The sequence below is a fragment of the Brachypodium distachyon genome, chromosome 3, assembly GCF_000005505.3.
Source record: "Brachypodium distachyon strain Bd21 chromosome 3, Brachypodium_distachyon_v3.0, whole genome shotgun sequence".
NCBI classification, from domain to species: Eukaryota; Viridiplantae; Streptophyta; class Magnoliopsida; order Poales; family Poaceae; genus Brachypodium; species Brachypodium distachyon.
This window is the reverse complement of record NC_016133.3, coordinates 20,214,974-20,241,201: the sequence shown is the minus strand read 5'-3', so window position 1 is coordinate 20,241,201 and position 26,228 is coordinate 20,214,974. Positions and strand designations below refer to the sequence as shown.

At 46.1% G+C, this 26,228-nt stretch overlaps 3 protein-coding genes and 1 pseudogene across 10 annotated transcripts; 2 read left to right on the top strand and 2 right to left on the bottom strand.

Annotated features, from left to right (window-relative positions):
- Positions 1-1,084: 1,084 nt before the first annotated feature.
- On the bottom strand, positions 1,085-1,232 carry LOC112272084 (annotated as a pseudogene).
- Positions 1,233-2,265: 1,033 nt separating this feature from the next.
- LOC100840631 (leucine aminopeptidase 2, chloroplastic) lies at positions 2,266-6,986 on the top strand. Of its 5 annotated transcripts, none has more exons than XR_002964917.1 (10): positions 2,266-2,666; positions 2,758-3,201; positions 3,305-3,499; positions 3,597-3,822; positions 3,928-4,054; positions 4,115-4,210; positions 4,403-4,480; positions 5,243-5,377; positions 5,825-5,885; positions 6,004-6,084. XR_002964917.1 is itself a non-coding variant. In XM_024461275.1 (10 exons), the coding sequence occupies exons 1-10, from the start codon at positions 2,510-2,512 to the stop codon at positions 6,545-6,547; spliced, it is 1,701 nt and encodes a 566-aa protein (XP_024317043.1). In that variant the 5' UTR covers positions 2,269-2,509; the 3' UTR covers positions 6,548-6,986. The 5 variants fall into 5 exon arrangements, 3 of the variants coding, with proteins under 3 accessions (XP_024317044.1, XP_024317043.1, XP_010234597.1); XR_002964916.1 differs by having other exon boundaries at positions 5,194-5,377; XM_024461275.1 differs by lacking the exon at positions 5,243-5,377 and adding an exon at positions 6,419-6,986 and having other exon boundaries at positions 2,269-2,666; positions 6,004-6,191.
- A 948-nt stretch (positions 6,987-7,934) lies between these two features.
- On the top strand, positions 7,935-9,428 carry LOC100843480 (disease resistance protein RGA2). The gene has a single exon (XM_003573691.4). The coding sequence runs from the start codon at positions 7,935-7,937 to the stop codon at positions 9,426-9,428; it is 1,494 nt and encodes a 497-aa protein (XP_003573739.1).
- Positions 9,429-9,733: 305 nt separating this feature from the next.
- On the bottom strand, positions 9,734-13,687 carry LOC100843178 (small GTPase LIP1). Of its 4 annotated transcripts, none has more exons than XM_014901561.2 (7): positions 13,310-13,687; positions 11,908-11,999; positions 11,692-11,811; positions 10,876-11,151; positions 10,596-10,649; positions 10,368-10,492; positions 9,734-10,180 (listed from the first exon to the last, which is right to left on the bottom strand). In XM_014901561.2, exons 1-7 carry the CDS (start codon positions 13,407-13,409, stop codon positions 9,985-9,987), a joined length of 963 nt encoding a protein of 320 aa, XP_014757047.1. In that variant the 5' UTR covers positions 13,410-13,687; the 3' UTR covers positions 9,734-9,984. The 4 variants fall into 4 exon arrangements, with proteins under 4 accessions (XP_014757047.1, XP_003573738.1, XP_010234596.1 ...); XM_003573690.4 differs by having other exon boundaries at positions 10,876-11,180; positions 11,692-11,833; positions 13,310-13,684; XM_010236294.3 differs by having other exon boundaries at positions 10,876-11,180; positions 11,692-11,816; positions 13,338-13,359.
- Between the last annotated feature and the right edge of the window lie 12,541 nt (positions 13,688-26,228).

Here is a 26,228-nt window from a genome sequence, read left to right as displayed (position 1 = left end):
TGCTTGGAAGTTCATGAAAACATAGAACACATCTGATTTTCTCTTAAGAAGATAGATCCACGAAAATTTGCTGAAATCATCAATGAAGCTTACATAGTATGTAAAGTTTCCAACAGAACATGGTGCTGGTCCCCAGACATCAGAGAAAACTAGTTCTAAAGGAAACATAGATACACTAGTAGATATGGGATAGGGTAACTGGTGACTCTTAGCTCTCTGGCATGAATCACAAACAGACTCAACTGAAGACTCACTAGAGTAAGCCAACTCATTATTTGTAAGCAGTCGTTGAACTATATCATAGGAGGGATGACCTAATCGATGATGCCATCTTGTGGGAGATGGCTTGGAAACTCCAAAAGCTAGCTTGGTTTGGGGAAAGCTATGTCATGGTGGTGGCAAGAACAGATAGAGACCTCCTCGGCTTCTACCGCGATGAATTATTGTATTCGTGACCTGATCCTTAACCAAGAAAAAAGTGGGGTGAAGTTCAGCAAAAGCATCATTGTCATAGATAAAACGATTTAGTGAAATCAGACTTTTGGAGGCATTGGGAACATGAAGAATGTTTTTCAAGTGGAGATCTCTATGGGGAGTAGGAATAACAGTGCTACCAACATGACTAATGGACATACCTGTCCCGCTGTGTGCACTTTGTCGTTGCCGTGATACTTGTCCCTCACGGTCAGCTTGTCGAGCTCACCGGTGATGTGGTCGGTTGCCCCGCTGTCCATGTACCAGTTCGAGTCAACACCATAATTGGTTGTTGCCGAGCCAGCCATCTTGTTGCAGGGGACGGAGTTTTCTTCAAAACGGTGCCAGCAATCTAGCACCGTGTGGCCGTACTTCTCGCACAGCTGGCACTGAGGACGATCTCGTGATCCACGACCTCCTCCTCCTTGGCGTTGATTTCCGCCAGGTTGGCCGCGGCCACGGCCTCCATTGCCGTTCCCACGGCCATCTCGCCCGCCACGGCCACGTTGATTGTAGCCGCCGCCGCCGCGGCGTCCACCTCGCGTTGCAGCATTGGCGGAGGAGTGAAAGTTGTTGTTGCCGTTGACGCCTTGGAGCATCTCCATCCTTGCGTCGAAGCTCACCATCTACGAGTAAAGATCACTCACGGAAACCTTACCATTACGACTAAGGTCAGTAGTAACAGAGGTAACCAAAGGGGTGTACTCGATGTCAAGTCCTGCAAGCAGGTATGACACCATGTCGTCATCGTCAAGGTTCTTGCCAGCGGAGGCCAGTTCATCTCCGTAGGCCTCCATCTTGCTAAAGTACTTAGCAGCAGTCATCGAACCTTTCTTCAGGTTCGCCATCGTCATGCGGATATTGACTACCCGCGCCTTGGACTACGAGGAGAACATGTCCTCGAGAGCTTTCCAGACTTGACGAGAAGTGGTCATGGAAGCGACTTGCGGGAGCACCTCCTTTGAGATGGAATTCAGGAGATATCCCAGAACCTGCTAATATTGCGCCATCCATAGCGCGTAGGCAGGATTGGGGACCTTCTCAGTCAGGTCTCCCTTTTGAATCTCGAGCTTCTCTGGTGGCGTGGGAGTGATGCCATCGAGGTAGCCAAACAGCATCGCCCCGCGGACTGGAGGAAGAGCTTGTGCTTTCCATAGCACATAGTTCTCACGCGTCAGTTTCTCAGAGACTTGCTCGTTGAGACTCGAAGAGGAAGAAGAGCTAGATGTCATCGAGATTGTGGGAAGAGGATGGCTCTGATACCATGTAAAATCAGGAAGTGTATCTCCTCCCGTAGGACGCCGCGTGGTATTTATTGATCTCAGGCCGAAAACCCTGGCCGGGGGATTTACATCTGGTTAGTTACAACAACTAGGTTAAGAGATTCGTCCTTATCTATAGACGAGAGTTTATTACAACTCGGTTACAACTAAACCTCAACAACTACAAGATCTTCTTGTTTAACACCTATCATCCTAAATTCTTGATTCAAATTTACTCAAATATGGATGTATTTATTCTTAAAAAATGTTTAGATACATGTAATATTTCGACAACAATTTAAATTTAAGATCGGAAGAGTACTCGTATGTCGATAATTCTTTCTGTTTGCAGACAGGAGAAGCAAAATCTGGACATGGCATGTATACCTCAATTACGTGAGAGGGAATACATACAGCCAAATAAGCAGGGGTACATGATACATCAACATCAACAACCGCGCGTAGATAAATTGGCATGCTCATCAAATTGTTTCTGCTTTTGATTGATAAATTCAGATGGTCGGACAACAACGGTACAAAATAGGTACACTGGTAGCACTGGGACACGGCTCACTCCCTGATTTGCAGCCATGGCGTGGCGTTGAAAAAACCAGGACGACGGGGAACGTCGGGTGTCTCGTCGGATCGACTCCGGGAGACTATGGGGGGCGGCTGACGCAATAGGCGTGCGCGTCGCAGTCGACGGCCGGCGGGCGACGCCAACTGCGTCCACGATTGGTACAGCATATATACCTCGCCTGCGCCTCTCCCCCATGGCGTCCGCCGCCATCCTCGTGGCGACTGCTGCGCCAACCGGCCGTCGTTCGCCACTCCCCTCCTCCGACAGCCCTTCGGGCCCGCGCCCAGATGGCACACACCGCCGCCGCCACGCTCGGCCTCACCAAGCCCAACGCCATCGAGCCGCTCCAGGTGAGTGGATTCCTCCACTTGAAAGGGAAGCTACTGCCTTTTATTGAGACTTGAGATTGGAAACACTCATCAAGAGCACATGTGAGCTCAGCTTGTGCGCTCCTCCTGTTCTTGCAGGTCACTTTCGCGGCCACAGACATCGAATCGTCCGAATGGAAGGGGGATTTACTCGCCGTCGCGGTCACGGAGAATGATCTGTCGAGAGGCCCCGACGCCAGATTCGAGAACGCCGTCTTGACGAAGCTGGACAGCCAGCTCGGCGGCCTTCTGTCGGAGGCCTCGGCGGAGGAGGATTTCGCCGGGAAAACCGGACAAGCCGTTGTCCTCCGCCTCCAAGGGCAGGGCTTCAAGCGGCTGGCTCTGATCGGTCTTGGCCGGAGTGCGCCGTCCACCGCCGCAGCGTGCCGCGCCATTGGCGAATCCGTCGCGGCTGCTGCCAAGTCTGCTCAAGCTGGCACCGCTGCTATTGTTATTGCCTCTCCCGGAGCGATTCAGGAAGGGTTTAAGCTCAATGCCGCCGCAGCAATTGCTTCTGGTAACGCAACGATACTGTAAATGCTTGATTTTTTTATATAGGATGGATAGTTATGGAATGCATTGACTTGATACTGCATTGTCTCGGTTGAATTGGATTGCAGGAACTGTGCTCGGACTGCATGTGGACAGCCGATACAGATCTGAGCCCAACAATGTGCATCTTAAACATGTAGATCTTATTGGGCTGGGATCTGGTCCTGAGTTGGAACGGAAACTTCAGCATGCTAATTATGTTTCGTCGGGTGTGATATTCGGGAAAGATCTTGTGAATTCACCTGCAAATGTCCTTACCCCAGGTCAATAATTTGTATTTGTTTTAGTTGATCATTTCCATGTTCGTAGATTTCACTACGGTACTTATTATAACACATCCCTCACTCCTCGTCCTTACAGTTGTGCTTGCGGAGGAGGCATCGAAGATTGCTTCGACATACAGTGATGTATTCACCGCCACAATATTAGATGCGGAAAGATGCAAAGAGTTGAAGATGGGCTCCTATTTGGGTGTTGCTGCAGCTTCTGCGAATCCGCCTCGCTTTATCCACTTGTGCTACAAACCTCCAGGTGGGAATGTCAAGAGAAAGCTGGCTATTGTTGGGAAGGGTCTAACTTTTGACAGGTGTGTAAAAGATTATGCATATGCTTTTTCATTGTGGTAGACCACCTTTTCATCAAGCTGTTACAACTCTTTGTTCTTCCTCTTGATTCACCAATTTTTCTGCAGTGGTGGATACAACATTAAGGTTGGAGCAATTTGCAGTATTGAACTGATGAAGTGGGACATGGGAGGCTCTGCAGCAGTATTTGGTGCAGCAAAAGCTTTGGGCCAAATCAAGCCTCCTGGAGTAGAGGTACTCAGCTTTCTGTCACTTGTATGCATGATGATTTGCTAATGATTTCCGTTCACACAGGTTCACTTTATTGTTGCTGCCTGTGAGAATATGATTAGCGGTACAGGTATGAGACCTGGTGACATTGTTACTGCTTCAAACGGGATGACAATTGAGGTATATATTTTTGCAATATATTCGAGAAGATCAAAATCTGCATGATCCACTGTAACATATTAATAGAGTGGAGTGGTGCTTGTCCTTCTTATTGGTCATGTAGTCTAAGCAGGTCCTAGATCTTACTGGTCTCATTGTCCAGTTTGTCCAATTTATGTTACATAATATTCATTTGTAAAAATGTTTCTTCAGGTAAATAACACTGATGCAGAGGGGAGGCTTACACTTGCTGATGCTTTAGTCTATGCTTGTAAACAAGGTGTTGACAAGGTAATGAATTGTTTCTTTAGATGTTCTGTTCTGTTCATATAGCTGTCATTTGGATGCCTTGATGATTGCCTTTTTTTTCTTCCCAAGACATCAATGCTTGACGTCTTGATGCATTGATACAAGGAGAAAAACAGCACGCATATTTATGTGCCCTGCAATACACCCACACACACAAGTTAACTGATGCCAGTGTGCCCGCACACCCTCAAGCCAGTCACACCGGCCAGATGCTTTGATGATTCCTGCTGTAGTTGTCATCCTAATTTTTTTTCTCATTTAGCACTGTGGAATTCTAGATTATTTGCCATGGCTGTTCTAAGAAACATGATTTATCCATTTCCATTTGGATAAAGGTACTCTGCAATAAAACATATCTTGCACAGCATGATTTAAACAATCAATTGTGCCATTGAATTAGTGTCTAGGGTTTAGGTGTGTCTCTTGTATCATATATATCATATATGCCTTTTTGGATTGTGCAAATTTTATTAGATCCAGATGGGCGTTCCTCACAGGTTCACAGTGACTAGATAATTAGGAATAAGATACTAAGGCCCCGTTTGGTAATTTGGTTTGCAGTATTTTTATAGGAAAAACATAGGATGTGTGATTCCTATGGAATTCAAACATTTGAGCTGTTTGGAACTTAGGAATAGGCATGGGAACTTACAGAATATGAAACCGTTTCCTTTTATTTTGTGGAAATTCCATAGGAATCTAAACATCCACCTACACCGCATTTTTTTCACTGGCACGCGTAAGATCGAGGCAGCTTGCTGGCGCTGATGCAAGTATGCTGCATGCGGAGCCATTGTGGCGTGGGAGAGGACGGCAACAGTGCAGCACCAGCGGCATCTGCAACCATCGTGGCTTGGGGGAGGACGGCGGCAGAAGCAGGTTCAGTCCCTTGTGGTGTTCTTCATTGATTCAGCTCACATGATTGAATGAAAGAACCAGCAGTACTCTACTAACTACCCCACTGAGAGGAAAGCAAGAGAGAGGGATAGAGAGACTCATTGAAGACATGACAATCATTTAATCAAATATCATATTGATACTGCCAACTTGATTAAGAAAGTATGTCAATTTTCTCTATTTTCTTTTTCTGTGTTCCAAACGGCACTTAGGAAACTTTCCTGTGTTTTTTCAATCCTACGTTTTTCACCTGCGTTCCTATCCTGTAACTACATATTTTTCCTATTCCTGTGTTCTGAATTCCTGCATTCCAAACGGGCCCTAAATTAGAACTGCAGTTGGTTGGTCTATTTCAGGAGTTCTTACTTTGTTTTACAGTTGTTCTTCTGGGAGGCTATATGAACCATGCTTTTTCAAATAAACATGCAGATTATTGATTTGGCAACACTGACTGGCTATTGCCGTATTGCACTTGGTCTTAGCATTGCTGGTAAGCTTAACCAAAGACTAACTCATCTTCACTCTTCTCTGCCAGCTGAAATTTTGTAGTTCTTTCCAACTGTTCAGTTCTTTTGCTGTTTTGTGTATTAAAAGAAGTAAATCTTTAGGGATTTTCACACCAAGTGATGAACTCGACAAGGAAGTTGCTGCAGCATCTGAGGTGTCAGGAGAGAAATTCTGGAGGCTGCCACTGGAAGAAAGCTACTGGGAGTCGATGAAGTCTAGTGTTGCTGATATGGTCAACACCGGTACTCCACAGGGTGGCGCCATCACTGCTGCACTATTCCTGAAAAAGGTACATATAGCTTATTATCATTTGTTCGGCTGAGTTGCTTACTTCCAGTTTTTGCTTCCTGAGTGAAACTTGGGCATTGTAGCTATTGTTCCTTATCATGAATTAATGCTGCTGCTGCGACTTGCTCACATTGGATTGGATGTTCATTAGAAACTAAAAAACATATCACATAGTCCCAAGGTTCACTCCTCGTCTGAAAGAATTTATGCATTCTCCTTGTGTTGCAGTTTGTTGATGAGAAGGTTCAGTGGATGCACATTGACATTGCTGGGCCGGTATGGAGCCACAAGAACCGGTCAGCCACTGGATTCGGCGTCTCCACCATGGTGGAGTGGGTTCTCAAGAACTCATCCTGAATAAACCCTTCCTTGCCTCCCAAAGATGAAAACCACGCAAGGGGAGGGATGAGATTGTCTGGTCTTCTCTTGTAGCAGGGAAGAGGATTTCACAAGCGGCAATTTTTACCATATGAAGTTGCGCTATAGAATAAGTGATCCAATGCTAGAAAATACCGTATGTCCATGTTCATCTCCACCAATGTATCATACGCACACATTCAGGCTTGTTAGCCAGTGCGGGTTTCCAATCTTTTAGCTATTTTCACAAAATTGCTACCAAGAAAACACAGGCATGTGATTTTCTTTTGGCAGGGTCACAAAAGGTTTTGGGCAATCTAAGAATCTATCATGGATCTCATGGAGGGTACCATTGTGTTGTTTTTGGTGCACAAATTGTGGAAGATTGTGAGCATTTGTATTCAGTTGTCATTTCAGCTAAGAGTTTACTTTTGGAATCTGCCCAATATTCCCTGGGACACATCTTTGAACATTTTAGAAAGGTTCTTCAAAGGGTTTCAAAGGAATAAATATGTTGTATAGTTGATTGGATAGTTGGGCAGGTCCTTGCAAGCTTTATTCGCAAATCCTTAAGAATAGAGTAAATTTCACAAACCACAGGTTTTGGGGTTAGGATTTCACGGAGGCACAAGTTTTGTGATTTGCAACAGAAAACCACAGGTTTTGTGCCTAATCTTTTCAGAAAACCCAAATGACCCGAATTAGGCTATTTGATAGCGAAACCGACAGAGGCGGCCCACAAGTCGCCACGTCAGACAATCTCTCTTTTCCCCAACCCCTCATCTTAGTTTGTATTTGCACCTAACTCCAAATCATTTGGGTTTTCTATTGCAAAGCATAAAAGTTGTGCCCCCGTGAAACCCTAGCCTCAAAACCTGTGGTTTCTTGAAATTTACTCTTAACAATATTGTAGCGTATGGCACTCTCCTGGGATTATCTGAACCCTGCTCTTTTTTTCCTTTTGATCTTGTGGACCCCTTTTCTTTACAAAACTTTTAGGTTTTAATAATATCTTCAACAGGTTTCCATCTACTGTTCTGCTGATATGAAAAATCAACATATTGTTGTGGTTGATGTGCCAGTCATTTCAGTATTTGTACATGTTGTGGTTGAAAAATCAACTTGCTTATTGAATTCAACATGTTTTGGTTTCTTGTTACTGGTCAAGAATTACAGCTGTACTTGAGTCAAGAACATTCTACAGTAGTGACCAATATGGTCTTTTTTTCGTTCTTTTTTCTGTGGCCAGCAAATCGCCACGGTTTCTCTCAGATTCTAGAGGTCTTTCTCCATCGACGTGGCCTACCAATTCTCCTCTTTCTCTTCTTTCTTTCTCCCTCTCTCCGGCGTACACGTCACACGCACCCACGCAGTGAAAGGATCAAAGATGGAGCTAGTTGTGTCTGCAATCACAGGCGACTTAGTCAATCGATTCATATCCTTCTTGATCAAGAAGTATGAGGGCCAAGAAAACCTTGAGCAGAAGATGGTGGAAAGGCTACAGCATCTCCTTCTTCGGGTTCACATGGTCGTCGAGGAGGCCGAGGGGCGATACATCAGCAACTCCAAGATGCTGCTTGAGCTCAAGAGGCTTGTGGATGCCATGTACCATGGGTACCATGTCCTGGACACCATCAAGTCCAGGACTACTACCCTTTGCATAAGCTCTGGGGAAGATGAAGAGGTTAGCAGCAGCAGCAGCTCCAATACCTTGTCATCATTTACAAATTCAGTTAACTGTTTTGGTGCCACAAGGAGCAACGCTACGAACCGTGATGAGCTTGCAAGTGCATTGGATAACTTAGAAACCATGGTCTCCAACATGACCGAGTTCGTCTTGCTTCTCGGCAGCTGCGAGCGCATGTTTCGCGGTCCTTACGACACGCACCTGTACATCGACAACTTCATGTTTGGCCGCCAAGTAGAAAAGCAGCAAGTCATGAGTGTTTTGCTGCAAGAAAATCTTCCTGATCCTTTTGCGCCAGCAGTGCTCCCGATCATCGGCATCAGTAGAGTCGGTAAGAAAACTCTCGTCGCGCATGTTTGCAGCAACGAGAGAGTCAGATCACACTTCTCTTCAGTCCTGCACTTGAACGGCGAAAACATCTGCAAAATGGAGTATGACGAAGCTTCCATTCCAGCTGGGCCTGGGAGGACTTTGGTTGTGGTTGAATTCGCTTCAGACATTGACGATGAGAGCTGGCAGAAATTCAGTTCATCAGCCAGACGTATGGGCAGAGGAAGCAAGATCATAATCATAAGCAGGATCGAGAAACTAACAAGGCTGGGAACCGTGAGGCCGGTGCGCGTAAACAGCTTGTCGCTGGAGGAATACAGCTACCTCTTCAAGGTCCTTGCATTCGGAAGCACGGACCCGGAGGAGCACCCCCGGCTAGCATCGGTAGCAAATGAGCTCGCAGTGCTGATGGGAGGCTCACTGGTGACAGCGAATGTGTGTGCCGACATCTTCAGAAATAATCAGAACGTTGAGTTCTGGCTCCACGTCCTGAACAAGTACAGAAATGTGGTGGCCAGTAACCTCTCGACATTCCGGGAACATCCAAAGCTTCGCATGGAGAGAGATCGTCGCATCGATATAACAAAGCTTGTGTCGACTTCGACGTCTGCTCCCCTTCATCTCATGCCTCCGCACTGCGGAGACGATGATTCGACGAGGGGTCTGCCTAAGGTGAGGTTTGGGGACCTGATAGCTGGCTCTGCTGTTGTACCAAAAGAGGAGTTTGAGCTAGTCGCCAGGGAATCACGGATACCACCGTATAAGAAGTTTCTGAACGTTGCTAAGTTTTCTGATCAGTTGAAGAGCTCTCGACGGCAGCATAGAAGACCCTCACCTAGCAACAAGCGCCAACGGTTGGATTGATACACCATGATTATCTACATGTTGTTTGTCACTCGTGGCAAGGTAGTCAAATTATTCAGAAAATAGCTTTTCTGTTAGCAGATCATGAGATAAAAGTCAAGGTGATACATGTTGTTAGCAGATCATGTACCCCCTTCCATATCCAGATATATACAGTATATCTTGATTGAGACATAAAATCGTCGCCATTATTGTATTTGTATCACCTCAACCATTTGGTTTCTACAAGGTGTATATGCAGTTGCACAGTGGCATCATTCTCCAATTCATTCAGGTAACTTTCAGGGAGTAGGGACACAGATTCATGCGTAAAAAACTACCATGATTTTATATAACATGCAAGTTGTCTTCAATTCCAATGCAAACAAATATTTGACAACATATAAAAGAATTACTAACTAGTGATCCCACAAAGATGACTACAACCAATAAAAAGGAGGCATCTTTGACAACAAGCACATGTTGCAAGGAAGACAGGTGAACATCTCAGGATAGTTTGTTTGCTGGCAGCATGTGCTTTCCACATTGTAAATTGTAGTGCCTAGGAACTCATGGATCATAAATTGAGATCTAGTCGGTTTGCTCTGCTACTGCTTGCGTCTGGAATTGACGATGAGGAGTATCTGTGATATCTGTAATTCTCCGAGGTAGAAGACATTGGCTGCTGCGGGTAGGGAGTGAGTGGAGGAGTTAGGTTCCGCTGAGCAGGAAGTGGGGCGACACCATTGTATTTGTAGCTCTGGCCACCATAGCTGCAAAAGGAATTCAGATTTGTCAACAAGTTGTTACCCAAGTTTGACCAATAACAAAGCAATTGCGCTTGTTCACCGTGTATCTCCAGTCAGACACAAGACTACAGAAAAGATGCTCAATCTGCCGAGTGTACTAGCATGTTGTCACTAAAACATAAGACTACAGAGAATTGGAGAAGATACTCACCTTTTCCTTTTGAACAGCTCCTCATCATTCACGGTTTCAACAGGAAGAATGGTATCCTCTCTGGGAGTGAGAGACCATGGGCTAGGGGCAGGAAGTTCATTTGAGAAATATCTTCTCCTTATCAACTGAAAGATGCATCTCAAACGCATCAGAAAATTAATAATATGTAGCCAGAAATGTTATCGGATTATTTGTTAATCAAATGAACAAATATTCTGTTGAACAAACCATGCGGAAGAACTTGACAACAGCTTCTTTATCATATCTTGCCTCTTTGGCAGCCTGCATTAAGAGGTCAATCTATCATTTCCAGAATCTCTAAGGACCTCAACCCCAACAAATACATATATGATGAAAGAAGAGTATCACATTATTATTCAGAGCAATTCTGCCGACAGTCCATCACAATAAAGTAATACAGCAAAGATCTTTTTCATGGAAAAGAATAAAGACATCGCACAAAATTATGCATGATGTGAGCAAGAGCATGTTAATACAATAGAATTACCGTGAGTAGACCCGAATTGCCAGGGAAGCTCTCCACAAGTGGAAGTTCTTCACTGGATGGAAGTAGACCTTGCTTCTCAACCCATTGACGAGCAACATCAACAAGATTTCCACTGCTAACTCTTCTACCATCTCTTGGAGCTATGTCCACTTTGTTAGCAATCACTAGGTAAGGAACTGGAAGGCCTCCTGGACCACCAGATCCAAGAGGAGCTGAAAAGGTCCCAGATTCAGCAACCTCAACTGCCCACTTGCTCAAATTTGCCTTTGTCTTCCTCTGAGATAGGTCATACACAAATATGACACCTGATGAATAATAACTATGAAAAGGTGAATGCAGGCTCTATATTATCTATTCTTTAACAGAGATTTGACTTCTGCAGAAAGAGTGATTCATTCGGATCGGATCTAATATGTTTGAACTGAGAGAGCTCTGGATTTGTAATATCTGCTTGCTAAGAAAAATACAAACCACATATCTAAATAACTCAGGCACAACCGAACATAATCCAAAGATTCTGCCAATTTGCCAGTACAAATAAAAGCAAGAAATGAGTTAATATTTGAAAATTTTGCTAGCAGAAGATGATTAGACAGGAACAACAGAAAATGAATTAACTGAAGTGGCAGAATTTCAAGAAAGTTCTGCAATTTTGAATTAAGCTATAAATAGTAGCAAATATGTGAACTTCTTTCCATATTTTGAGTTGAGAAGAAAACAACATTTCAAATGGATAACATGCCATGCAGATTACGTTATTAGGTTAGTTGGTGGATAAAAGGAAAGAACAGTATGTTGGTAAAGAGAAAGGTGTACCATTAATTTGTGAATAAAAAAGTGAACGGCAATCTCTATATCGCTCATGCCCGGAAACATCCCAAAGCTCAACAAAGAAGTTCCTTTCCGCATCTCCCTTGATGGTATTAGATGAACTCCCTGGACTTCCATAAGTAATATGCTGAAACAGAGTGAACACTTATAACAATATACTGCCAAAAATAGACAAAGCAAGTAACATACCCAATTACTTACTTTAACATCAACTGTACATCCAATTGTTTGGGGAGGTCGAGCAATTGCAAAATCTTTCAAAATAAGATGCGCCAATGAAGATTTTCCCACACCTGAAAAAATTAGGGAAATATTACCTCCAACAAAATTAAACAATAACAGGTGAACTTGTCCCAAAAAATATTTGATCATCTCTAAAAGTTGAGAACAATGGTGTGAATTCAAATGGCGGTTACAACTAACATTTCTCCTGAATATTGGAATCTAGTAGTTATGATTGAAGGCCCATTGAAAACAATTATTCTGTTACTGGGGACATCCACAATACCAAAGCCACCGGCGAAAGCAAACAAAGGTGAAAATTGGGCAACTTAGAGAGTTGGAGGGTTCAAAATAAATGGTTTTAGAGATTAATGTTGCAAACCAAACTCGGGTGACAGTTAAGGGTTAAAAAATGAGCTTTTTCATAATCAAAAAGTAAAAGTGGGAGTTTTTGAACTCCGCAAATGCAGATCCTAGAATATTACTGTTCTTCACATCATCCAAGCTGTCCTTAAATGATATCCTGGCAATTCAAGATGCAAATTCAACTTACTATTAGACTCCATAAATCTTTTCATAGCCCATTAGTTCATGCACTGTGCTGGAAAAGGTATTACAAGCATATGGACTTGATGATCTCATGTGCCAAGGATATATAGGTGAATTTGGAGTTTGACAGTAGGTCATCACACGATGTACCGTGTTGTTCAGCTCAGAACTAAAATGGATTGGCATATTAACCAGTGTTGAGTGGAACTCGAAAGATCAGTAAACCGTGATACTGCTCAGTGCTCAGCATGGGAGGGAAAGGAAACAACAAGGGCGCTGCCAAATTGCACCAAATTCAGTAGTGGAAGGTTAAAATTTTCAAAACCTTACAACTGAAAAGGATCTGCAGTTTGTCCATTTCATTAAATTATTCAATACCTAACTCCAAGCAGAGAAACAACATACTAAACAATCAACAGTTAAGAGGTATAATAATACCATATTTAGAATCTGTCACACAAAATCTTTTCAATGCCAATTTGACGATAAAACAAGCAACCTTATACGGTTATACCTTACATACAACATCTATTAATCCAACTGCTAACGAGCTCCTGAAAAATTAGATGCACTCGGCATAAATTAGACAACATCTAACAATTGATTTGTGACCATATTTAGACGCATTCATGCACTACATGCGCCCCGCGTCCAAAAGCTACAGAAATCGTAACAATTATAACCAGAAATAATACTAACATAGAACTCGTTAGGAACTCCACGGATCACACAGATCGTATCACCATCCTAGAGCATCCAAGCGTGTCACGTCATAGCAAGAAAACGAAGGTACCAACATATTTTCGACTAACTCCGAACAGAAATGACTGACCCGAGTCGCCTACGATGAGGACGCGCACCTGGCCGCACGGCGGCCCGCCGTTGAGCTCCCGGCCGCTCCCGCTCGCGCCCCCGTCCCTCCAGAACCTCATCTTCCCCTCTGCCCCAAGCCAATCAATCGAGCAGCGAAGGCAGCTGTAGCAGTGGTGACGACTAGATCCGCGGATCCGGAGGCGGCCCTGGCGGCGTCGGGGAAAGTAGGAACGATCGGAGGCGGGAAAGGGAGGGGCGGTTTTTGGATCTTGGATCTGCGACCTTGCGGCTGGTGGCCTGATCGGCGCGGCCGGCTGCCTCGTCTCCTCCTTCGTTGCTGGATGTATGGCTTGTTTTGGCTCGCTTGCTGCCGGTGTAGTCGCGACGGGGCAACTAGCCGTCCATGGACTCGAGTGCGGAAGCAACCGCAGGGACTACGCTAGTCTGTGGCCGTTGGATCGAAGAAGAGCGGTGGAGATTTTGAGGAACTAGAAAAAAAAACTCACTTTGGATAACGGTGCCATAAAACATTGGCAAAAAACGTGGAGTGCAGATATTCATATTTATATCGAATATTTAGTTGATAAAACTCCGTGTTAGTTTTTTTCTTCTCCTATAAATATGTCAGGAGAGTCGAGAAATTAGATATCCAAGTTGTGTCAAAGAGTAAGACAATGTATGTCTCACGATTCACGAAACGTCTGGTACCATGGATTTTGTAGCCTTGTAGGAGTTTCACACAAAAATGTTCAATTCATGCATCAATAATGGGAACTCCAACGTTCCAAACGAAGCTAAAAATATTAACGAGGCAACGCGTAAAACTTGCATCTAAAATAAAATATGTCAACGTTTACTAGTGAATCCACAAATAATAATTATATTGATATGGGAGAGAGAAATGAAGTATTTTCTTGGCAAGTGATGACTTATCAGCACATAAGAGAAAATGCTTTTCTTGTTACACCAGTCACACGATTACGAATTAAATATTAATCGCTACATTTTGCTCATTATATCATGGCAAAGTCCAAATGGGATGAATAGTAAAATCATAAAAATACTAAATTAAAAAGAACCAAAGACACCTTAAAAGACTCCTCGACTGAAACGGTACGAGAGGAAAAAGGATCGCCAGCAACCTCGGTGGCTAGGGCTCCCAAACCCTCCACCGGGGCGCCGGCGAAAGGATCTCATGTTTCTTGCTCTAGGTTTTTCAGCGTCTTATTCGAGATGGCGAGGTGGTGGCGACATCTTATCGCCAGAATAAGGTCCTCCTTGCCTTGTCCTTGCTCCGGTGATGCGCCTAGCTCCAGTTGAGGGCAAGTGGAACAGTGTGTCTGGCGAATCTCTTGGGATCGGACGGTTTTTTGGGTTTCCGACGAATCTCTTGGGATCCAATCAGCTTTCATGTTCATTGGTGTTGGTTTCTGGTCTGACTCTCCCGATTTATGATTTTCATCTTTGACGATAATTGCTGCTCTGGTGTGTTGGTCCTCTAGGGCCTTAGCACGACGATTTTCCCACCATTTACTACAACAAGCTCTTCTTTGACAAACTTTGCCCAGCTCTGGTAATGGAGGGGCGAGGATGGCGGCTTGCCATCGGCTCTTTCTAGTGCTTGTTGCTCTCGCTTGGTGGTCCAAGGACCTATTTGTGAATTTTATTACTTTTAGAACTCTTTGTATTGTTGTTGATAATTTTAATATATTGGTGGACCTTTTTTTGCAAAAAAAAACATGTAAATGCTCTTGTCTTTTATGTTTTAGTGAATTTTGATCGAATGAAAACATTTTTTTGATTGGGGTCAAACAGCAGGAGAGGCTCATACTGTGTTATATTAAAGCAAACACATTTACAATACAAAAGGAGAAAGGAAAGGGGCCAAGCCCACAGGTTTACAAAGAAGCAAGAATCAAAGCTACTCCCTCTGACCCATATTACTTGTCAAAATATTACATGTATCTAGACGTTTTTTAAACATAGATACATCCATATTTAGCCAAATTTGAGACAAGTAATATGGGTCGGAGGGAGTAACTTATTTCTGAAGTTGTCCTTGAAGGACCTAAAATACAGTAGTTCTAAATCAGATTTGAGCCGGGCTCGCCGGGAGCCAATAGATGGTGAGGTGCCTTCGAAAATCTTGACGTTGCACACCTTCCAGAGAGACCAGGCCGCAAGAGTGAAAAATTCCCAAAAAGCCCTTTGTGCCACGAAGTGTTGACTGCAAGCAGCCTGTCAGTGAGTGGTAAGTTCATATTCCAGGCGATGCCGACATTGGTCTAGCAGCTCTGACTGAAGGCACAATCGAAGAAGAGATGATCAAGAGTCTCCTCCTGAGTAGTAGTGCACAGCACACACTCCCAACCAGTTTGAAGGCTTTGGAGGTGGCCGGTGGTGAATCAGCGGCGTGTGGCGGAGCTCCGAGCCTCTGGGAACATGATTGCTGGTGGAGAATAAGCCGCAGGTTGGGTTAGCAAGCCTAGGCGGAGGGCTTGCAGGTGGCTGCAGTGAGCAGAGTGGAGGTGAAGGAGCAGGAAATCCTCAGCGCTCGGAGGTAGCGCAAGGGTAGTGAACTGCTGGGTCTGAACCACTGTGCTGGGTTGGTAAGGCAAGTCACGTGGAGTGGAAGCAGGGAGAAACAGAGATGCTACAGCAGGTTGCAGGCAGCAGCGGAGCGGTTGGTTGAGGTGAGACTCAAGGGCCTGAAGGCAGCGGCAGCTGGAGGCAGAGAGGTCGTGTGTGCTTGCTGCTGTTGTGGTCTGAGAAGAAGAGAAGAGAAGAAACTGCAGGAAGCGAACAATTAGAGGTGAATTTGGTCGACTGCTTCTTCTGTGGAGGCTGAGAAGGAAAAATTCTTGCAAGAATGGGGGAAAATCAGGGAATCGAGAAGGTACTTGAGAAATTGTCTCAGTTGTTCAAGGCGAAGAACAAGGACAATCTAATTTTGATGGGAAAAGGTTCCGATGAGATGCTTGAAATCTCAGTGGAGGAGTTAGAGAAACTGAAGAACTTAAAAAGGCTTGAGAGGGATCTAGAGAACACAAGAATGACAACTGTAATTGGTACTGCATGTCAAGCTTCTACATCTTCACATGTCTCAAAATCAAAGTGGATACTAGATTCAGGGGCATCTCGACATCTTACGGGCACATTGAGCGAGTTTGCAACATTTACACTGTACTCCTCAACATGCAAAGAAACTATCCAGATTGCTGATGGGACTTCACGACCTGTTAGGGGTTTTGGTGATGTTCAATGCACTCCATCTATTATGTTGTCATTAGTTTTATATGCTCCCTCTTTTCCAGTTAATTTGGTATCAGTGAGTTCCTTGGTTGATCATATAGATTGTCGAATTACAGTTGATCGGTACAATTGTTTAATCGAAGAAAGTGAGACTAGACAAAAACTTGGAACTGGTACTAGGTACAATGGTCTATGGTACTTGGATAGAAGAAGAACCGACAGAGTCATATGTAGTGCTTTGGCAGTTGCTAAAAGTGAAACAGAGGCTAAGGTGATTCTCCTTCATTGTCGGTTGGGCCATATGTCATTCGATACCATGAGTAAGGTCTTCCCTGATGAGTTGAGTAAGGTGGAGAAAAATAAGCTAGTCTGTGATGCTTGTGAGTATGGAAAGCACACAAGGACGTCGTATGTGAGTCGTGGGTGCCATAGTACTTCGCCATTTGTGTTGATTCATTCTGATGTTTGGATTTCTCCCGTGGTCTCTGTGAGTGGAATGAAGTATTTTGTCACTTTTATTGACTGTTATTCCCGTATGACTTGCATATATCTGATGAAGCACAAATCTGAGGTACTTCGTTGCTTTCAAGACTTCTATGCCTATGTTAGAAATCAATTCAATACTCGTGTTCAGTTTATAAGAACAGATAACAGGACAGAGTATCTGAATAAGGAATTCAACGATTTTCTTTCAGCTGAAGGAATACTACATCAAACTTCATGGCCTGACACATCCCCACAAAATGGAGTGGCTGAAAGGAAGAATCGACATCTTCTAGAGGTAGCTAGATCGATGATGTTCACTATGAATGTGCCTAAGTTCTATGGAGTGAAGCGGTTATGACGGCTACCTACCTCATTAACCGTATGCCATCAAGAGTGCTTGGGATGAAGACTCCTTATGAGATGATCTTCGGGAGAAATGAGTTCATTGTTCCGCCAAAGGTGTTTGGATGCACCTGCTTTGTTAGAGACCACAGGCCCTTGGTGGGAAAGTTAGATCCACATGCTGTGAAATGCATCTTCATAGGTTACTCATCCGGACAAAAGGGCTACAAGTGTTGGAGTCCTAGTGAGCGACGAACAATTGTGAGCATGGATGTGACATTTACGGAGTTTGAGCCGTTCTATGGAGAGAAGACTGATCTCAGCTCATTATTTGACTTTGATTCACCTAGCATGAGTGATGCTAGTCGAGAGGGGGAGAGTGAAGCATTGAGGACAAATGAGGATGAACCATCGAGGGTTGTGGTTGGTTCAATTCCATGTCCTGTGAGTTGGAGGAAGCCGAATGAGGAGGAAAATTTGAGGGTGTATACGAGGAGGCAAGCTATGGAGGAAGAGATATGACGAAATCCGAATGAGGAAGAAAATTTAAGGGTGTACCCAAGTAGACAATTGCAACAGCAGGCTCGGACAACTAGTGAGCAGCAACCAGGTCCAACATTTGGTAACACAAGTGACACACGTGTGCAGGGGGGGGCAACTGGTTCCAACGACAGATGAAATTGTTGACTTGTCTGATGCCGAGAGATGTGTCACACCAACTCCATCTAATGCAAATGACCCACTGGATTTTCCTATTGCCTTGAGGAAAGGAACCCGGGTTGGAGCTGGAAAACCTCCGGACAGGTATGGTTTTGATCATGACATAGCTAATTATGTATCCCATCTTTGTCTCCCAGATACAGGGCCTTCATTGCATCATTGCAATCTGTGGTGATCCCGAGAGATTGGAAAGCAGCAAAGCAAGACCCGAAGTGGCACGAGGCCATGATAGAGGAGTTGAATGCTCTTGAAAAGAATTGAACTTGGGAGCTCGTACATCTTCCAGAAGGAAAGAAAGTTGTTTGAAGCGACCGCCCCCGGGTAGGGTTCGATCTCTGTGCTTATAGTGCTAGTCCCTGGATCGACTCACTAGCACACACAGTTTCATGATGTAATACCAGATACAGAGGTCAAGTAAATTTATTACATCATCATATCCAGAACTCATAGTACTTACAACTTGCATAACCCCTCGGGTTAGCTTAAAACAAATAACTTTAAAGTCTGGCAGTGGAAAGCAAATGGAAGAATGAGCGCCACATCAACACCAAAGCGAGAGCATGTTGGAATGTAAGCTCGTAACCCTAAAACAATGACGAACCTCACTCGTCGCCTGATCCACATGCATTATTTAATTGCAGCCACTACGTGGTCAATACATTGAATGTATTGGCAAGTTCACCTGGTAATTATAACAGACCTACCGATGTACTTGCAGTATATGGCAAGGTGGGGTTCAGGTTTTTTGGCGTGATAGCAGAACATAGTTTACCCTACTACAATTGAATGTTACAGTAATGTTAACTAATGGACACCGGGTAGAAACACCGATGCTCCTATTAATCTAAGGACATTGAGTAGACACATCAATGCTCCTAACCCAAGTTCAAACCATTCATTTTATTAAGAAATTAGAATGAGTGAGACCTTCCTTACAGCCCCCAAATCTAGTTGCTCATAATTGTCCGTAACCGGGGACACGGCTAAGTACTTGGTTTGACACTCTCGAGAGGTTGTACACATTCCCCACAAGAAATCGCCGTGTTAATCCCTTGCTATCCTCAGGGTAGAGTAGCAACGGCATCGATTACATGACTTCCAGAGATAATTCCCCAAACCACCTGAGAGACCCGCGCTTCCACCTACACAGCTACATCATCACAATCCCTTGGATCTGGGTTCATACAACTTACTCGATCAAGCCAGAGCCCATTTAGCATGTGATTGTACTAGAAGCTACTAAACAGGAAACTAGTCCAGTCTCTGGTTACCCCGGGTGGCATTCCACATTTGCGACGCAAGCGCTCTCCGAATCCACGGGGAGACGTCCATGGAAGCTCCCCGAATCCACGGAGAGATGACTTAGAGGGACCAATAGAAACGGACCTGATGCCACATAACATCTCAAAAGCTCAAAGCAGCCCACGCATGATGATTCATTAAAGTTGTTTTTGCCAGGTTTTCAAAATACTCCACAATATCAGTTTCATGGTAATTGAGATTCCCTCCCGCGTATACTAACATAGCATAGCAATCAACTACTTACGATGGTGATTGGTGGAAAGGTAATGGCACAGGTATCCTACTCTACTAGGACAAAAAATATAGCTAGCATAGATACGAATAATTATCCCTATCAATGCAATCTACACAACACTAGTGCATAAGTATTTAAAATAAGGAATTGTAATGGGCATTTATGATCAAAGTGAACTTGCCACGGTAGTTGTCGGCGTTAAAGCACTCTTCACAGTCACACGGTTCGCTCTCCGAGAAAACTAAACGAAGAAATAAAACATACATAAACAAACCATACACAAGCAGAAAACATGCCATGATGCAATGCAGCAAATGACATGAGTTGATGGGTTTTAAGTTAACGAAAGGAATTTCAGTTTTGCATAACTCACAGGTTTTAAAACTCTGGTCCAAAAGGATTTAGCAATAAAAAGTTTATTACACTAGTTAAAAGCACGATTCTAAAATGAGTGTTTTAAAAGCATAAAACATGGTTTTGTAACAAACTACAATAAAATAATTTAAAATATTAATCCTCTGGTCCTACTGGATAAAGGACAACAAAACACAATTTTTAGAGTTGGTGACATGCAAAAAGGATTTTTAAAACAAAAGATATGAATTAAATGGCATTAAAAGCCTTTCTGTAATTTGACTGTATTTAGATTATTAAAATTTAAAATTAAATTATGCCAAAATATTTTACAGGCCGAGAGCTTTCCAAAAAGGTGTAGAACATCAAAATTGGCCAAACGGATTAAAAGATATGAGCATTTGAATTTTCGGGGGCTTTTCTGCAAAGTTACAAATTAATTCGGCCGAGGAATTAACTTTAATCCTAAACAAGAGACACGTGGCATGCTGTGATTGGATGGTACCGGTTCGGGATTAAAATACAAGAAGAAGTTTACATGGAGATTCCGCCTCGTTTTCTCAACTCCTAAAACAGAAGGAAAGGTGTGCGGATTGAGAAAGTCCTTGTATGGGCTCAAGCACAATCTCCACAAGCGTGGTTCGATAGGTTCTGACATGCTGTATGTGATATGGGGTATAAACAATGCAATGGGGATCACACTATATTTTACCGACACTCAGGACGTCGAATTACGATCCTTCCGGTATATGTTGATGATATTATCATCACAGGAGACGATGATGCGGAGATATCAAAACTAAAGAAGTATCTAAGCAAGGAGTTTGAGGTCAAAGACCTTGGCCAACTTAAATATTTCCTTGGCATCGAAATAACAAGGTCACCCAAAGGGATAGTTCTCTCACAACAGAAGTATGCCTTGGACTTGCTTAGTGACACGGGCATGCTTGGGTGTCGAGCTACATCAAACCCCATTGACCAAAACCATAAGCTTTGTGCCCAGTCAGGAGAACCGGTGGATAAAATAAACTATCAGAGACTTGTAGGGAGACTCCTATATTTATGCCATACAAGGCCTGACATTGCCTACGCGGTGAGTGTGGTGAGCAGATACATGCATGATCCTAGGAGTGGACATCTAGATGCAGTATACCATATCTTGCGATATCTAAAAGGCAGTCCCGGTAAGAGGCTATGGTTTAAGAAGAATGGTCATTTGAATGTAGATGGTTATAGTGATGCCGACTGGACGAGTTGTCTTGATGACAGGAGATCAACTTCAGGATATTGTGTTTTTGTTGGAGGAAACCTAGTGTCGTGGAGAAGCAAGAAGCAATCAGTTGTGTCTCGATCAACTGCTTAAGCAGAGTACAGGGCTATGTCACTAGGCCTTAGTGAGATGTTGTGGGTAAGAAATCTCTTGTCAGAACTGAAAGTGATCAGAAGGGGTCCTTTGGAGGTTTGGTGTGATAATAAATCAGCTATCAGCATTGCCAACAACCCAGTTCAGCATGATAGAACAAAGCATGTGGAGATAGATCGTTTCTTTAAAAGGAGAAGCTAGATGAGGGTATAATAGAGTTAAATCATGTAAATTCAGGGAGCCAGCTAGCAGATTGTTTAACCAAGGGTTTAGGAGTCAAAGAATGCAATATAGCTTGTAACTAGCAGGCGCAGCGAGGGCGTGGCTAGGCTCGTGCGTAGGCGTCGACGCGAACGTGACCTTGCACCGAGCACCATGCGCGTAGGGGAGGCGACCTCCTTTCCTTTCTCCCTGCGTTGGGCTTGGTCGGATGCTTGCAGGGCCTGTGGCCCGCGGGATGGCCTGACGGATCCGGGCTTCCTTTCTTTTCTTCCTTTGTCTTTTTCGGAATTCTTCCGTGTTTTGCTAATTTTTGACGGGTCTTTATGCAGGTGAGATGGCGGGGCCCGATGTCGAACATCCAGTGGGCGAGCCAGCAAGGGGATCTTCGACGGCGCAGCTTGCGGCGAGCCGACCGTCGCGGAAGAAGAAGGTCTCCTTCCGCCCTCGCAGTGGCCCTCCCTTTGTTCCGACGGCGCCGGTGGACGGTGGAGGCTGGGCACGCGACCACCTTCTCCCTTCGTCGATGAGTCCTGAGGATCTCGCTCAGCTGGAGGAGGCGGGGTACTCCTCCAAAGGGGATGGTATCCTGCCTGATGGTGAGGAGGTGAGGCTCGACCAACGGCGGCGCCCGGGATGCATCGTGGCATTCTCGGCCTGGTTTCACGCCGGCCTGTGTGTGCCCGTTCACCCCTTCCTGCTGGAGTTTCTGGAGACGTACGGCATCGAGTTGGCCCAGCTTCACCCGTCGATGATCGTGAGGTTGAACGTTTTCAGGTGGCTGTGCGAGACGGCGCTTCACGAGGAGCCCTCGATGAAGCTTCTGCTGTTCTACTTCACCGTGGAGGTGAGGGAGTTGCTCACCCCGGACGGCTTTGCTCTGAGCGCCTTTGGTTCGGTGAACCTGAGGCTTCGTTCCGGCTTTGGGGACGACTTCCTGCTCATGCCGGGGAAGAGCGCGGAGAAGTTGTTCGTCAAGTGGGAGTCCGAGTGGTTTCTTCTTTGGGCTTCGAAGACCCGTCTTTGGCACACAGGTGATCTCCCCCGGCACTCTGGGGCCGGAGGTCTCAGGGAGGTGTCCCACCCCGGCGATCCTCGATCGGCCGACCTCTGGAAGGTGGCCAAGATCAAGGAGGTGTCTGCCGAGAGGAGTTTCCGTGACCTCATGGAGGAGATGGTGATGGCGGGACGCTTCATGATGAGGAGTCGTCCGAGGTCCGAGATTGGGATCCCTCGATCTTTCCGTCCTCCACAGCTCGTCACCGCACGTGAGTGGCGCTCCTCTCCCCTTCGTGCCTTGATTGTTTTCCCTTGTGAAGGTCCTTAACAATTTTAGGCTTGTCTTTTTCAGCGACGTTTTCCGAGGAGAGGGCAGCGTTGTGGGCCACGCAGCAGATAGGTCCGTACGGTGGGCCAGAGCACCACGACTACGAGGCCAAGATTAGCGAGGGGGGATGTCACAACATCATCGCGAGGTGCTTTGGGAAGATGGTGCCTGTGCGACAGGATCCAAAGCTTGGTCGCCTTCTTCAAGTGGGCGATTGCTACTCCCGCTTGGCTACACCGTCGATGTTGGCGGTGCGGTCCAAGCTGCGGGATTCCTGTGGGAAGGCGAAGGCGGGAACGGCGGTGCTGGGCCTGGCGGTGCCTGTCGCATCGGTCCCCAAGATACCTCGTCCGTCGAGTGGATGCAAGAGAAAAGCTCCCCCGACTCCTTCTCCTTCTCTTGACTACGCCCCGGCGGATTCGGCGGATCCTTTCGTGGGCGAGTCGAGGTCCCCCCTGAGGGTGACCTTGGACCTGCAGATGAAGGGGAAGATTGGACTCGAGCAAGTTCTTCCTCCTTCGAGTCACGAGGTTGAGGCTTTCACTCGTGAGACGGGGCTTCGGCTTCGGAGCGACTCAGTGGTAGAGTTGTCGACCGAAGCCAGCGGTGCGGGCGTCCAGGTGTTCTCCATTGGTCGCGAGCGCCCTGAGGAGGATGCTCCTACCTCGGGTGAGTGCCCTTCTCTTTTGTTCACGTCATTCTTTTTTAGAATGATTTTGACATGATCTTCTTGGCTTGTTTTTAGGTGCAAGGGCCACGGAGCCCGGGGTTCTTGAGGGCGAGCCCCCGACTCAGGCGAGGGATGAAGTGCTTCCGACGACCGAGGACGGAGCGAGAGACCCTTTCATGACACTGGAGCTGGTGAGGATCCGTGACGTATCTCCCTTTGCCGTTTGGGTTAGCTTTGTGCTAACTTCCTCTTTTTTGCAGGTGAGAGGCTTGGTCGAGGCCGTGGGTGCCCTTCCTGCCCTCAAGACTCAGGTGGGGGCGCTTTCTGCTGCTTTGGACGTGGAGATGTCCAAGTCTACCCTTGCCTTGAGTGAGTTGGCTTCGGAGAGGGTGCGGCGCGAGGCCGTGGAGGCTGAGCTCTCCCGCGTTTCAGCGGAGCTCGCGTCCGCGGAGACCAGGGCTCGACTCGCTGAGGAGCGCCAGAAGGACGAGATCGCGAGGACCCGTCGAGCTGAGGAGGACTTGGCGTATGCCCCAAACCACGCTAGCGAGTTCATCTCCCCATGCTCCCCTTGGTTTGCTAACCGTGTTCTCTACCCTTCGGCGGAGTCCTTGGAGGATTAATCCATTTGTCCTTTCACAAGCGCCGTTGCTCTTTGGGTAAGCAACGGATGCGAAGTGTAGTTTGATCTCAAGGCATTCGCAGAATTTGATGAATTCCACACAGTCGAACTGTTTGCCATTGTCCACGGTTAGCTCTCGCGGGACGCTATATCGGCATATGATGTTTTCCCAGAAAAAATTTTGAACGGCCTGTGACGTGATTTTGCCGAGTGGCGCTGCTTCTATTCATTTGGAGAAGTAATCAATCGTCACCACGAGGTACTTGCAGCCCCCGTTGCATGCGGGGAAAGGCCCGAGAAGGTCCATTCCCCAGCGTGCAAATGGCCATGTTATCGGAATATTCTTCAGGAAAGTCACAGGCGCATGGATTGACTTAGCCATTTGCTGGCAAGCTTCGCATTTCCGCAATAGGGTCATTGCGTCTTGCACCATGGTGGGCCAATAGAATCCCTGTCGTAAGGCTTTCGCCGCGGTGGCTCTTGGCGCGAGATGGTGGCCGCATATTCCCGAATGGATTTCCAGGAGGAGCTCGACTCTCCAGTCAGGAGTTATGCACTTAAGTAACGCGGCGGCTCCTTTCTTGTACAGGATGCCGTCGAGGAGGACGTAAATCTTGGCTTTTGCGAGCAGAGTTTTGGCGCTTGGGCCTTCTGCTTCTTCGTCCACCTCGCCTTTCAAAGCGCAGATAATCGGTGTCATCCAAGAGGGTGGAGCGTCGATGACCATGCTGGTCTTTGAAGCTTCATCAAGGGCGTCGGCTTCTTCCTTTATGGATGGGGCGCGAATTACTTTGAAGAATGCACCGGGTGGCAGCGGTTCCTTGGAACCGGCCGTTCGGGCTAACCTGTCGGCCAGGTGATTTTCTCCTCGTGGAATGCGTCGCGCCTCCATGCCCAGGAAATACCGTTCCATCTTGCGAACTTTTTCGATATATTTTTTCATTCTTTCATCAAGGCATTGATATGACTTGTGCATTTGATTTATCACCAGTTGGGAGTCTTCTTGGATGAGAAGGCGTCGGACTCCCATGGCCTTGGCCAGTCGAAACCCGAGAAGCAACGCCTCATACTCCGCCATATTGTTGGTGGCGTTGAAGTCCAGGTGGGCGGCGTACTCCAAGATTTTGCCTTCGGGGCTGATGAGTATGACTCCGGCCCCGATGCCGTCGAGGCGCTTGGAGCCATCGAACCTCATTATCCAATGTGGTTCGGGGGGCTCGATTTTGGATGCGATTTCTTCAGCCGGGGCTAGTGGAGCATGCCACTCGGCCACAAAGTCAGCCAAGACTTGGGATTTTATGGCCGTTCTCGCCGTGAGTTCTAGCGAGAAAGGGGCCAATTCCGTTGCCCATTTGGCGATTCTTCCAGTAGCTTCCTTATTGCCGAAGACTTCCTTGAGTAGGAAGGTAGTTGGCACCATGATGGTGTGGCCCATGAAGTAATTACGGAGTTTTTGAGAGGCCGTGAGGAGGGCGTAAGCGATCTTCTCGATCTGGGTGTATCGATCCTTTGCTCCTCCCAAGGCTTCGCTCACGTAATATACCGGGCGTTGTGACCCGTCTTCCTCCTTTATGAGTGCTGCGCTCACGGCGACCGGGGTCGCGGCAAGGTACAGGAGCAAGGGCTCCCCTTGCTTTGGGCTCGTGAGAAGCGGAGGGGTCGACAAATAGGTCTTGAGTTCTTCGAAGGCCCTTTGAGCTTCGTCGGTCCACTCAAAGTTGTCGATGCTTCTCAAGGCTTTGAAAAAAGGAAGACCCTTCTCGGCTGATCGGGCGACGAATCGTCCCAAGGCCGCCATTCTTCCCGCTAGGCGCTGCACATCTTTGACGGAGTGAGGAGGCTCCATTTCCATGATGGCCCGGATTTTCTCCGGGTTAGCCTTGATCCCTCATTGAGAGACGAGGAAGCCCAGGAGTTTTCCTCATCGACTCCGAATGCGCACTTCTCCGGATTGAGCTTTACGCCGTACTTGCGGAGATTGTCGATCGTTTATTGCAGGTCCTTGGGATGAGTTTCTGCATCTGACTTTTGATGACGGCGTCATCC

Coding starts and splice junctions, on each gene's coding strand:
- LOC100843178 (XM_003573690.4), bottom strand. CDS start 13,409: ATGAGGTTCTGGAGGGACGGGGGCGCGAGCGGGAGCGGCCGGGAGCTC. Junction 11,834..11,907: donor GATGTACAGTTGATGTTAAA/GTAAGTAATTGG, acceptor ACTCTGTTTCAG/CATATTACTTATGGAAGTCC. Junction 10,493..10,595: donor TTGTCAAGTTCTTCCGCATG/GTTTGTTCAACA, acceptor TGCATCTTTCAG/TTGATAAGGAGAAGATATTT.
- LOC100843480 (XM_003573691.4), top strand. CDS start 7,935: ATGGAGCTAGTTGTGTCTGCAATCACAGGCGACTTAGTCAATCGATTC.
- LOC100840631 (XM_024461275.1), top strand. CDS start 2,510: ATGGCGTCCGCCGCCATCCTCGTGGCGACTGCTGCGCCAACCGGCCGT. Junction 3,823..3,927: donor AAGGGTCTAACTTTTGACAG/GTGTGTAAAAGA, acceptor ATTTTTCTGCAG/TGGTGGATACAACATTAAGG. Junction 6,192..6,418: donor CTGCACTATTCCTGAAAAAG/GTACATATAGCT, acceptor CTTGTGTTGCAG/TTTGTTGATGAGAAGGTTCA.